Here is a 14244-nt window from a genome sequence, read left to right on the forward strand (position 1 = left end):
TTCAACACTCAGCCTTCTGACTCAGAGCCCAGGCTGGCACTTAAGATACACTTTGAAGGTCTTAATATCAAGAGTCACCTGCAGACATAGCTGAGACACACCACAGCTAAACTTGGATTTCAATGATTCTGGCAGACATTCTTGAAGCTGCAGGTCAGTTGTCCCATAACCTTTTAACTGATTACAGCATATAGTTAAGCTTTTCCAGTTAATGTTTCTCTTAAAACAGAATACAAGTAGTACAGTTTTGCATTGGTAGCAATATGGTCATAAAAGGTTTTACGTAACTAAAAATAAACTGAATTCACTCTGTCTCTAACAGAAAGAAGAATGTCTAAATAGATGCACAGATTACAAATCCAAATAGGTAATCATGATCCTGTATAAAAAGTATTACTGATGGCACATTAAGTACTGTTTAGGTGGAAACAGTGAAGCTTGAAGTGGTGGAAAGGATTCAGAGGACGGCAACAGACAAATCTAGATTTACAAAGCTGAATAAGCTAACCCTACTCTGACTGGGGCAAAAAAATGATCCAAGACTCTATTAAGGTGATTTCAGAGATATATTCTGCAAAACCAGGGACACAATTATACAGCCAAGAAATCAGGGCCTAAATATTACAATACAACAAGTCCCGCTGCCCATTACATTGGGACAATGGATGTTCCAGTAAAGCTGACTCAATTGACCTATTCAAAGAAACAAAATTGAACAGATTTCCATCTCAAAAAGCAGCAGAAAAATACTATTTTGGATCTAGGATAAAATGTTTGCCTCACAACAAGTCAGTCCACTCAGAAAGGCACAGGGTGAGCGCTTGGTAGTAGGGGCTGGAGGAGGCTGCAATGGTGGGGAGGAGGTAGGGGAAAGTCACACCACTAAAAATGGAGTCCTTCACACAGAGGAAAATCTGGAGGAAATACTACAACTCCTTTTTGCACACAATACTTTCTTGTGCCCATCATGGTGACATTCAATCAAACATGTGATTTTATGGCAATTTCATAAATGTGCCGAATTGAACATATGAAGCTGTTTTGAAGTCACAGACTATCCAATTCTGTGGGGCTTACCCAATGTTGGGAAGATTCATACAGGACAACAATGGAAAAACTGCACTGTCAACCTGTATCGAGAATCTGAGGGGTTAACAACAACTGGCATTCATATAGGACCTTTAACGTAGTAAAATGTCCCAAGGCACTTCACAGGAGCATTATCAACCAAAATTTGATGCCAAGCCACATAAGGAGATATTAGGATAGGTGACCAAAAGCTTGATCAAAGAGGTAGGTTTTAAGGAATGACTTAAAAGGAGGAGAGAGGGAGAAGAGAGGTTTGGGGAGGGAAGCAGACCTAGAAGTCGCTGGCTTCCAATTTGGCAGCAGGCGCACTTCTAGGGAAGATCGAGTGCAGGAGATCACGAGGCAAAACGTGTCTTCCCAACAGCAATTTAATGCTGAAAAAACAGGCGCAATGATGTTCAATTTCTCCCCTGTTGTGTGTTAATACTTCCAGTGACAAAAATATTCATTAAAACAATCCAATTCTACTAGAGATATTTTTCTGCATCAAAACTTCCACTTGTAACCAAACTTTTGATCTGATTCAGGTGGATGGGTATCAAGTTGGAGCTTACCACCATGGGAGGAGAATACAAACAGATCACATCTTTATGATCTGGAACAAGATTAGGCCATTCAATTAGATCATGGCTGATTTGTACCTCAACTCCATTTACCTGCATTTGCTCTATATCCCTTGATACCATTACCCAACAAGCAACTATCTACCTCAGTCTTGAAAATTTCAATTGTCCCAGCATCGACAACCTTTTGGGGAGCGAGTTCCAGATTTCCACAACCCTTTGTGTGGAAAAAATACTTCCTGATTTCATTCCTGAACAGCCTAGCTCTAATTTTCAGATTGTGCCCTCTTGTTCTGGATTCCCCCACTAGAGGAAATAGCTTCTCTGTATTTACTCTATCGAATCCTTTTGTCACTTTAAACACCTCGATCAGAACACCCCTCGATCTCCTATATTCAAGGGAATACAATCCAAGTTTATGCAACGTGTCCTCGTAATTTAACCCTTTAAGCCCCGGTATCATTCTGGCAAATCTGCGCTGTACTCCCTCCAAGGCCAATACATCCTTCCTGAGGTGCAGTGCCCAGAACCGAATGCAGTACTCCAGATGGGGAGTGATCAAGGCTCTGTACAACCGAAGCATAACTTCCTTGCTTTTGAATTCCAACCCTCTTGAGATAAGATAAAGATAGAGCCCTAAGCAAAAGTACATGCTGATTAAGTCTTTGTTCAATGAGTCAATGCCCAGTTCTCTTAACCCATTTCAGTTGAATTACTTTTGTAACCGATACTATCTCAGCTGCTCAGCTAACAGAAGACATAAGACAGGGGTCTGATTTTTAAACACAGATCTCAAGTACAGGCCTTGAAGAAAGCAAAATAAATGTATATAACACACCATGATCATTATTTATCACTACAAACATCAACTTGTAGCTCAGTTCTATGATTTCCGTGGGGACTAATTCACTTGTCAACCCAATCAAACACGATCTCTTCACATCACTTTAAAGATATTTAGATAAGATAATTACATTTTTGATTTTAAGGAACAAATTATCGCTTATAAGCACAGAACGTGGAGAATGGAGACGTCAAGCATGGTAACAATAAACAGACCCTGATATTGTGTACTAACTGCTGACTTTATAACCGTAACCAGCAGCTCACTCTCACCAAAAACCAAAGATACTCAACAGTAAAACAAAAGCAAAATACTACGGATATTTAATGGTAAGTGTTGAGTTCCCAGCAAACTCACTTCAATAGATTATAAGACTTCAATTTATACCATTCACAAACAAAATGAGGTTTGAAAAATCAGCACTTCTGCACTTAAAAGAACTTTAGCAAAACCAACCACTCCTGGCTAGCTCTCTGAAAAAAAGAGATAAAATTCCTGCTGCTGTAATTAGCTGAGTGGGAGGATACATCTACCTGCCTGTTACAACCTGCTTTTCCATTGTTTATGAACATTTAGTTCTAGCCATACAGTTCTGTTTGTAACTTGCTCACACTCACCAGAAGCAAATACTCCGGGGTTGTTCTCTGCACCGAGACTTGTCCCCTCCTTCGGGGCTCCTTCATCGTCCACTGGTAGAACAGTGAAGTTGGTCGGCATTTTAGACCATGTGTATGCTGCTGTGACTCAGCTCAACTATGCTGTTTTAGTTCTATTGCTTAGATCTGTGACCATGTGACCTGTTTCCTTATATGGCAACGACCACACTCCACCCATCCTTGGCTGAACACTACTGGTTCATATTATTACTTCAGGTGTCCTGGTATTGCTGTCTAAACTGAAGTGACAAAGAGCTTTCTAGATCTACAAGTAGGCCAGGCCTGAAGCAAGTTTTGGATTGCAGGGCCCCCACCCACCAATGGATAAGACAAGTACCCACGTACTCAGAGGGACATTTTGCAAAGCACACCATTTTTTCAAAAAAAATTTTAAAAAAAGAAAAGGCATTCAAAAAAAAAGCAGTCAATAAGTTGAGCCTTCTCTCCATATGGATCTAAATTTAAATGAACCAAAATGGCTCAATTCGGTTTTCGTCCCCACTTTATAGAGGGAATCATCTTGAGTAAGGAATGTGAGAGGAGAGAAAACATGCAGGTCATCAAATGGCAGAACTCGATAAGGGAGAGGCTCAACGGTCATTCTTTATTTGGAAGGAATGCTCAGCAGACCAATCAAATTTGGAAAATCACCAACTCGCTGTTCCTTCAGGAAATTTTGGGCAATGCCCCAATGCACTGGGTAAATGCACCATTCGGGAATGTAAATCAAGGGTCAGAACTAACGGATGCGCCACTGGTGCGTTATGGTGTAACAATTTTGTTAATTAGCATTGTGAGCACCAACTTTGTTCCCCCTACACTCTTCAAATAAATCCTGGGCCTAAACAGATGCAACACTCATGCAGTGCAACCTGTTATCTGTCCTCACAGAGAAAGACGATGTGAAAGAGAAAAATTGACTTGTTGGGTTGGGGGGGGAAGAGGAGTGGAGGAGAGGAGAAAGTCAAAGGGAAGAGAAAGATGAGGAAGAGGAGAAAGATAGGGGGAGGGTTGCCAATCGTCCAGGGTTGTCCTGGAGTCTCTAGTAATTAAAGATGAATCTCCCGGACACTGCTGGGACCAACCGGGGAGAAAAAAAAATCATAGGGGCATTTTTTTAAAAAGGCTGTTTGACGGACAGTCAAGAATCATCCAAATCGGGTAACTAAGGGTTTGTTCACTTTCCAATTGGTGTGGGAAAGCGGGGCACCGTGAGGATGGACCCGTCAGGCCATCAATAGAGGGAGCACATGGGGGCAGGGCAGTTGGAGGCAGTAGATCATGTGAAGAAGCTTCCTGGAATACGTCCGAGCAGAGTTGACGACCCTAAAAGGGGGTTGGAGAGGGAAAAAAGATAATTGGAGAGGAGAAGGGAGGAAAGGGAAAAAAGGAAAAAAAGTGAAAGGCGAGAACTTGCATTTATATCACTCCTTTCACATCTTCAAGAAGTCTGAAAGTGTTTCAAAGCCAAAAAGAATTACTTTTGAAGAGCAGTCACTTATGTAGATAAATAAAGCAGCCATTTTGCAGATAGCAAGGTCCCATAAACAGCAATGAGATAAGTGGCCAATGAGCCTGTTATTGGTGTTTTAGCTGAAAACACAAATTTACTCAGGATTTGCTTATCTGCACATCAGATTGCTTCACACAACTGAAGCTGGTGCTAAAGCATTGCACCGGAAAGATATAGCAGAAATTCAAAAGGGTGAGTAGGGCAAAATCGAATGAATGGAATTAGTCAAGCGGCATTCGTGTACCATCAGGTCTCTCTCTGCTGGCATCTTTGGAGGAAGAGGAGCAAACTAATCACAGCCCAAGAGGTTCCAGGGCATAGGAGGTGGACCCTCAAAATGTTCTGCTACCCGATAAAACACAGATACTGCTGACATGTCACCCATTTGCACCTCAGTGAGCTATAGTACATAAAGGAGACCATGCCTGGACAGCAATACAAGCTCTGAATTGAAGCCGTCAATAGAGTTTTGTAAAGACTGCCAACTTAAAAGCAATAGGGGTTCAGAATGAAACCTAGGAACGGAAGAGAAATTGATCCAACGGTAGAAAGCAACAGTTACTCATTACAGGAGTGGAGCAAGTCAGTGGAGGAGGGGGTTGCTAAAAGCAGATCGGAGTGCCCCAGAGACTAGTATTGGGAATGCGATCATTTCTAATTTCCACCAATATTTGGATTCAGAAGCTCCAAGTAAATTGGTCAAAATTGCTCGATACCAAACTGGTGAGGGGTGACAGGAAACTAGGAGAACTAGCTCACTGCTACATCACATAGATAACATATGCTCTTTGACCATCTCCCCACATACATCAGGTCCAACACAGGCATGCGGCACGAGATGGAGAAGATGACCAAATTCTCCCCCCCGCACCCCCGCTATTGGCATGGGATTCCCCAAGTACAAGGCACCGCTGATCGCACTCATGTTGCCATTTAAATAACCACAGAGAGTGTTCTCCCTTTTAGCAACAGCAAGCATTACTGCTACCCAACGTTCACACAAGCAACCATTGGCAAGAGTTACATGCGTAAATGCTCGTTTTCCACAAGGTGCAGACTACACACACATCTTAAGGAAATCGATCATTCCCCTCCTGAGGAGAACAGGATGAAAGGTTAGCTCCACTAGGACATGGGGAACCACCCAATGCGGCAGATGATACAAATCTCTGAAGAACCCCAACCCAACCCCCACCCCCCCCCCTCCCCCCACAACCCCACCCCACCCCACCCCACCCCACCCCAAGAAAAAGCTTCTACACAAGAAAAAGCCTCCACAACTAGATTGGATTGTATTTTAAAAAGCCAAAGCTTTTCTCATTTACATTTCTGCTTCAAACACACAGGACTCTTTCTTTTGCATTGTTACACACAATGACTGTGATCTAAGTGTTGACCATTTGCTTTTATTAATGCAAGATGCATGTGTACAATATGTTTAATATGATGTGCTGACCCACTCTGCTTCATGTACTAATGCAACATATTCCTTCATCATGCTGTCAATTATTCATATTTCATACATAGGACATCATAATGAAGAATAGAAAACAAGTTTAGACAGCACCAATACCACAACCTGCAACCCGGACATTCAAGATAGGTGTGTAAATATTTAGGAACATAGGAACAGGAGTAGGCCATTCAGCCCCTCAAGCCTGCTCCACCATTCAATCAGATCATGGCTGATCTGCACCTCAACTCCATATCCATATCCCTCACCCAACAAAAATCTAAATCAATCCCAGTAAATTTCAAATGACCAAGCATCCGTGTAGCTAATAAATGGCATAAACATAGCCAGAGACATGAAAGACATTGCATTCACAGCATTGATCATAACTCTTTCAGAACTTTGTCTTCCCCCAGAAATAGGTTGACAGGGAAAACTAGAAATAGCCAGCAACACCCACATCCTGAGAACAAAGGAAATAAGGTGGACTAGATCCTCATTTGAACAAAAGAAACTGTTGTATCTAAAAAGAATAGGGATAGATTGTTTCCATTGGTTGGCGAATCAGCAACAAGGAGACATAGTCTTAGGAATCTCGTAGACCGAAGGGGAAAGTTAGAAGAAATGTCTTCACACAGAGGGTTATTAGAAGATGGACTGCTTTACCAGAAGTGCATATTGGAGCAGAGACGATCATTTAAAAAGGGAATTGGATTAAGTATTTGGTAAAGGAAGAATTTAAGCATGATGTAGGGAAAGGGCGTGAAATGGGATTAGAGGAGATGGCTTCAGTTGAAATGCTATCATTGCCATGATGAACAAATGGCCTCCTTCTGTGCTGTAATTTCTACAATTCTGGAATTTAGGAACACGTGTAATGTAAGTGACCCAAAAAAGGTCCATCTGGCCAACCCTAGAGCTAACAAAGCAGAATACACAGTTTACTGCCAATATCCCCCAATCGATATTGTTCTGAAATGCCGGTCCAACTCTCTTTCTTTCTTTCTCACCTCCCCCCGCCCTACAGTTGCTGCAGAACTTTCTTTCCCCTTCTCACCAATTTCCTCTGCTGTGAGTGTTGGCAGATTATTCAAGTCATTGGGGGGGCGAGTGGAGGGCGGAGAGGAAAGACAGCACAGCAAAACCTGATCCCGTTCTCGCTTGATGTTCACATGTGCACACTCCCAGGAGGATAATGATCAGGACTGGGATCATTGGCCGATTGTCTTCCCTCATCCAGGGGCATAGTGATCAACTGTAGCGCCCCCTACCACTGCCTTGAGTGAGATCAACCAAGATCAGCTGCACAGACTGCAGAACGAACGAGAGGCTTTCCTATCTGAATGGCTCAGCTACACAAAAATTGTTAAGCGGTTGGTAGAGCCCAGTTTTCAATTTTTAAAAAAAAACATTTAACAACAAAGCCTTCAAACCTGACAGATCACAAGATAGGTACAGATAAGGAAGGCCATTCAACCCATCTAAATCTATCCATCCAGAAAGAGCCTACAGTTCCCCATTGTAGTATCCTATTATTTAGAAGATTCCAGGGTTTTCAACTCCACTACTCTATCTGGGAGTCCATTACATGTATTGATCAGTTTTTTGTGTGAAGAATTTCCTGACATTAGTCCTAAACTTACATTTTTCTATTTTTGACTTGTGCCCCCTTGTCCCACTTTCAATTTGTAATATTCCAGATTTAACTTTTCCGTACCATTTACTACCTTGTATAACGCTGCAAGATCACCTCTAAAGACACCAGTCTCCAGGCTGAAAAGCCCAAGTTTCTTGAATCTTTCCTCAAAACTCAGACCCTTGACATTAGCGATCAGCCTCGTGGATCTTCTCTGCACTGCCTAGAGTGCCTCAACATCTCCTTTGTGTCGCCACAACCAGAGTTGGACTCTCTAGTCGAGGTGAATCTGACCAGAGCACTGTACAGTTCAAACATGACTTCCTGACATATATTTCACTGTTGTGGCTATGTGGTTCAACATTCTATTGGCTTGGTCTACTAAGACTCCTATTAAAAGATCAAATCACACTTTTGTCAACAAATTGACATAGACCTGCTATTTATTTCCAACCTATCAGTATCTGTAAAGAGAAACGATGGAATAACATTTCAGGTGTAGACTCTTCATCGGAACTGAACATTGGAAGAGGACAGCGCCCCTTATGTTACTGAGCAAAACACAGTTTGGGAAGTCGAAAATAAAACAGGTCAAGAATTAGGAGGGCTGACTCTCGTCAAAGAAAAGACTTGAATTTATATAGCGCCTTTCACGACCTCAGGATGTCCCAAAGCGCTTTGCAGCCAATGAAGTACTTTTGAAGAGTAGCCACTGTTGTAATGTAGGAAACGAGGCAGCCAATTTGCATACAGCAAGATCCCACAAACAGCAATATGATAATGACCAGACCATCTGTTTTAATGTTGGTTGAAGGACAAATATTGGCCAAGACACCGGGAGAACTCCTCTGCTCTTCTTCGAAATGGTGCCATGGGATCTTTCGTGTCCACCTGAGCAGGCAGACGGAGCCTTGGTTTAATGTCTCATCCGAAAGACGGCACCTCCGACAGTGCAGCACTCCCTCAGTACTGCGCTGGGAGTGTCAGTCCCTGGAGTGGGATTTGAACCCAAAACCTTCTGACTCAGAGGAGAGAGGTTCAATTGAGTGGCCAGATTTTTTTTTACAAAGCTGGAAAAGTGTTGAAGTCTGGTGAATGTTACATGACGATCATCTCAGTGCTTCGCGATTTCTATCTCTGGTTCACTTTCCCCTCCCATTTATTTTGTTCAATTCTTCCAAGGAATTCACTTCATCTTCCAGTCCTGACGAAGGGTCCACCTTTAAAACATTAACTAGCCTGTTCTCTTTAAAGATGCTCACAAGCCTGTTGTGCTTTCTCACCATTTTCTGTTTTTTTTAATTTCAAATATTTCTTCAGAGGAAGGGACTCGATTAGAAAGGAAAGCCTTGTTCGTGTCTAGGCAATTGTGTTGAATGATTCTCCTTTAAGCTGCTACCTGATTACATACTGGATGCCATACTTAGCAAAAGAAAAGGCTGTATCTCGACATGCCGTGCAACAATTTGCGCAAATTCCCAACTCTTGCCGAGATCAATTCTGGGAACAAGATTGCGTAATTCTCCAAGGAGATAAAGGTGATAATCCCAGCAGGCAAGCCCAATCCTCTGTGCCAGTTGCAAAGCAGTACTGACAATGCTGGAAAGGACCTGCCCGTCTGTGTGGAAGATGGAATTAACAATACGTGCAAAACAAAAATCGAAAGAAAAAATAGACTTTAGGAAGACCGATGGCATAAACTGCCCCATAATGAGATTTCTGCTAACCATTACCAGACTCCATTAGGCCATACCACTTCTAAACACCATCACAATTCAATTTACAATCTGCAAACCTTGCTCATTATGTAACACCAAATAAAGAGACAGCCGTAGCTCACTCCCACCTTGGAGTTAGAAGGTTGTGGGTTGAAGTCCCACTTCAGAGACTTGAGCATAAAATCTCAGCTGACACACCAGTGCAGTACTGAGGGAGTGCTACGCTGTCGGAGGTGCTGTCTTTCGGATGAGACATTAAAGCGAGGCCCCGTCTGCCCCCTCAGATGGATGTAAAAGATCCCATGGCATTATTTTGAAAAGCAGGGAAGTCCTGGTCATCATTTATCCCTCAACCAACAACGCTAAAAATTATCTGGTCATTATCTCATTGCTGTTTGTGGGATCTTGCTGTGCGCAAATTGGCTGCCGTGTTTCCTACATTACAACAGTGACTACACTTCAAAAGTACTTTATTGGCTGTAAACTGCTTTGGGACGTCCTGAGGTTATGAAAGGTGCTATATAAATCCAAATCTTTCTTTCAATAATATTTTCCTCTCTCCAATTACCTTTAACACACGCTTTTCTGTCATCCCCATAGTGAGTTAGCTTGGAAGAGTTGCTGTACAAGACCTTAGTTAGGCCCCATCTAGAATACTCTATCTAGTCCTCACAGGATGGGAGATAGAGGCCCATTGATTAGGTCCAGAGGAGGAATAATACCCAATTTAAAAACCTTTAGCTATCGCGATAGCCACACGGAGCTGGGTCTTTTTACTCTAGAAAAGCATAAACTTCAGGGAGACCTGATTGAAGTATTCAAAATGATGAAGGGGCTAGCCTGTGTACATGTGGATAGATTATCTGGATTGTAATTATAGAATTTTACAGCACAGAAACTGGCCATTCATCCCTACTGGCCAATGCCAGTGTTTCTGCTCCACCCACCTTATCAACATATCCTTCTATTCCTTTCTCCCTCATGTACTTATCTAGCTGCCCCTTAAATATATCTATGCTATTCGCCTCAACTACTCCATGCAGTAGCAAGTTCCACGTTTTCACCACTCTCTGGGTAAAGAAGTTTCTCCTGAATTCCTTGTTGGATTTATTAGTGACTATCTTATATTTACGGCCCCTATTTTTGGACTCCCCCATAAGTGAAACATCTTTTCTACATCTACCCTATCAAACCCCTTCATAATTTTAAAGACCTCGATCAGGTCACTCCTCAGTCAAAAGAGCCCCAGCCTGTTCAGTCTTTCCTGATAGTTGTATGCTCTCAGTTCTGATTCCATCCTTGTAAATCTTTTTTGCACTGTCTCCAGTGCTTCTATATACTTTTTGTAATATGGAGACCAGAACTGTGCATAGTACTCCAAGTGTGGTCTAACCAAGATTCTATACAAGTCTAACATAACTTCTCAACTTTTCAATTCTATTCCTCTAGAAATGAACCCCACTGCTTTGTTTGCACTTCAATAATTTTTTAACCTGCGTTTCTAATTTTAATGATTGACACATCTGTACCCCTAGATCCCTTTGCGCCTCTACCCCATTTCGACTCTTTTCCAAGCAGTATGTGGCCTCCTACCAAAGTACACCATCTCATGCTGATCAATATTGAAATCCATTTGGCATTTACATGCCCATTCTGCAAGTTTGTTAATGTCTTTTTTTATTTTGTCACAGTCCTCCTCAGTATTAACTATACGTCCAAATTTGGTGTCATCCGCAAATTTTGAAATCGTACTTCTGATCCCAGAGTCTAAATCATTTATGTAAATGGTGAACAGTGGCCCCAGCACCAATCCTTGTGGACCACCATTTCCCACCTTCCGCCAGTCTGAGTAACTACCTTCAATCCCTACTCTCTGTTATCCGTTTTTTAGCCAGTTTGCTATCCATTCTGCTACTTGTCCCCTGACTCCACATGCTCTGACCTTAGTCATGAGTCTACTATGCAGTACTTTATCGAAGGCTTTCTGAAAATCCAAATATATTACATCTACTCCATTACCCTTGTCTACTCTTTCTGTTACTTCTTCAAAGAATTCAATAACGTTCATCAAGCACGAATGTCACTTTTGAAATCTGTGCTGACTATTCTTTATTATATTTTCGGTTTCTAGATGTTTTTCTATTACATCTTTGAGTAAAGATTAAAATATTTTTCCTACCACCAAAATTAAGCCAACTGGTCTTTAGTTCCCTGGACTTGTTCTATCTCCCTGTTTGAATATAGGAATAACATTAGCTGTTCGCCAGTCCTCTGGCACTATTCCCTTTTCTATTGAATTTTGATAATGCCTCTGCTATCTCTTCCTTAGCTTTTTTTTAATACGTGCGGATGCAATCCATCCAGACCCGGGATTTTATCCTCTCTAAGTTTGTCTAGTTTATCAAGTATCTCCCTCTTATCTATCTTCAATGTCTGATATCTGTTTTGATCTCTTCTTCTAATGTCAAGTCCACCTTGTTAATCTCCCTGGTAAATACTGAGGCAAAGTAACTTCAATATTTCTGCCATTTTGCTGTCATTACCTGCAAGTTTATCTTGTGCATCACTTAGTGACCCAATCCCTATCTTAATTTTCCTGTTTTTATTTATGTATCTATAGAACATTTTACAATTTCTTTTAATATTCCTTGATAATTTAATTTCGTAGTCTCTCTTTGCTTTCCTAATTACTTTTTTTGATGTCTTTCCTAACCTCTTCATATTCCCTTTTGTCATCCTGTCCTTTATTGTCTCTTACTGCAATTGTACAGGGCCTTAGGGAGACCATACCTGGACTATTGTGTACAATTTTGGTCTCCTTACCTAAGAAAAGGATATACTTGCCATAGAGGGAGTGCAACAAAGGTTCACCAGACTGATTCCTGGGATGGCAGGATTGTCGTATGAGGAGAGATGGAGTAGACTAGACCTGTATTCTCTAGAGTGTAGGAGAATGAGAGGTGATCTCATTGAAACATACAAAATTCTTACAGGGCTTGACAGGGTGGATGCAGGGAGGATGTTTCCCCTGGCTGGGGAGTCTAGAACCAAGGGTCACAGTCTCAGAATAAGGGTTAGGCCATTTAGGACTGAGATGAGGAGAAATTTCTTCACTCAGAGGGTGGTGAATCTTTGGCATTCTCTACCCCAGAGGGCTGTGGAGGCTCAGTCATTGAGTACATTCAAAATAGAGATCGATAGATTTCTAGATATTAAAGGCATCACGGGATACGGGGATGGTGCAGGAAAATGGCGTTGAGGTAGATGATCAGCCATGATCTTGTTGAATGGCGGAGCAGGCTCGAGGGGCCGGATGGCCTACTCCTGCTCCTATTTCTTATGTTCTTATGTACTTTATAGCATGCCTTTTTCTTTTGTTTCAACTTTACCCTTAGCTCTTTGTTCACCCATGGTGTTTCATTATTGGCTAGCTCGTTCTCATTTTTCAGCAGAATATATTTCTCCTGAACTCTATTGATCACCATTTTAAATATTTCCCACTGCTGTTTTTTCACTTTGGTTGTCAATACTTTTTCCAGTTCCCTAGTTCCATCCTCATCCCCTACTAATTAGCATTTTTCCCCATCTATTACTTTGGAATGGAGGGCAAAAGAACCGGATGCAATTGTGGTCAGGGAGAGGGTGGAGGGAGTGGGAGTCGGAGATAGGAGAGGCCCAAGGGTTCCTTGTGGGGCGCTCCAGCTCCTCCTGGCCCATAAGGATACCATTAGAAATTGAAACGGACTTTCCTCGCCGGCCCTCTTCTGGGCCTGCTGTTTTTTTGGCAAGGTCGGCACTGGGCACCAAATGCGCAACTGCGCTTTAAAATGGGCTCGTGATCCGATTTAAGTCAGCAGGCGAGGGCTTCACACACCTCCCAAAGCCCAAGGAGTTAAAATAGCGGCCAGCGCGAGTGCGGCAACAAGCTGGAGGGCAGGACTCTGCCTCTGTTTTAACCCCCATTCTTGTCGGGGTTTGTGGTTAAAAATCGGCCCATTAGAATCAGGGAATTTAGAAGCGGCGCGGACACGATGGGCCGAATGGCCTCCTTCTGTGCCGTAAATTTTCTATGATTCGATTCTATGAATTGCATTTTTTCTTTAAATTTAGGCAAGTTCAGAAAAACGTGCACTATTGGCACTGCGTCTCCACTTTACAAGATCACAGATTTCCAAATTTAAATAACAGATTTAGTGAAGCAGGGGTCTAGTAATTCCCCCCCCCCGTGTTTATCAGCACTATCACCACAAAGGTACACTGCACGCAGCTTGTAGAACAGTAAAGGTTGACCCGCTTCAGTGATCGTCCTTAAAAGGGACGTCAGATGACATGGCAAACAGCTTTTAACCATTCCGCTGCCAATTGGAGGAAAGGCAGGTGATTGCAAGGTATGCTATCCAACTGGTATTTGGAGGGAGATAATTCAAGAGAGGCCCATTTAATGACAGCATGCACTTTTAGACACAAGCTGTGCAAACACAGCACAGAGAAAGCTGTCTTCATAATAAGGTTTTTAAAACTTCGCATACAAGTTCTTTTCATTTACCAGTTCTGTTGACTTAATTGTGAGCAAGCAGTCTGAAGTCTTCCTTTAATTCAGCTTCATCTGACCTCAGTTAAGGTGTGTTTGGTGAAAATAAAGTTGTGCAAATACTAAAGCTACAGTAAACAGTCTTGCATACAATTTCTCAAAAGGGAAGCTTCTGGAAGGTCCTCTCATAAAATACAAGTTGCAACATTCCTTCAAGATTGAACAATAAATTAGGACATTC

The 14244-nt window shown here is 42.1% G+C and overlaps 1 protein-coding gene across 6 annotated transcripts in view; it reads right to left on the minus strand.

The window, feature by feature from the left end:
• LOC137335377 (solute carrier family 12 member 7-like) overlaps nt 1–14244 on the minus strand; it is a 259685-nt gene that overhangs the window by 203305 nt on the left and 42136 nt on the right. Inside the window, exon 1 of one of the 6 annotated variants that reach the window (XM_068000740.1) lies at nt 3114–3259. The exons of the other annotated variants lie outside the window; for them this stretch is intronic. Within the exon in view, the coding sequence (XP_067856841.1) occupies nt 3114–3213 (100 nt within the window). The 5' untranslated portion in view covers nt 3214–3259. Of the gene's footprint in view, nt 1–3113; nt 3260–14244 lie in introns of those variants that run through there. 6 annotated transcript variants of the gene reach the window in all.

Source organism: Heptranchias perlo, chromosome 2, assembly GCF_035084215.1.
Source record: "Heptranchias perlo isolate sHepPer1 chromosome 2, sHepPer1.hap1, whole genome shotgun sequence".
NCBI lineage: Eukaryota > Metazoa > Chordata > Chondrichthyes > Hexanchiformes > Hexanchidae > Heptranchias > Heptranchias perlo.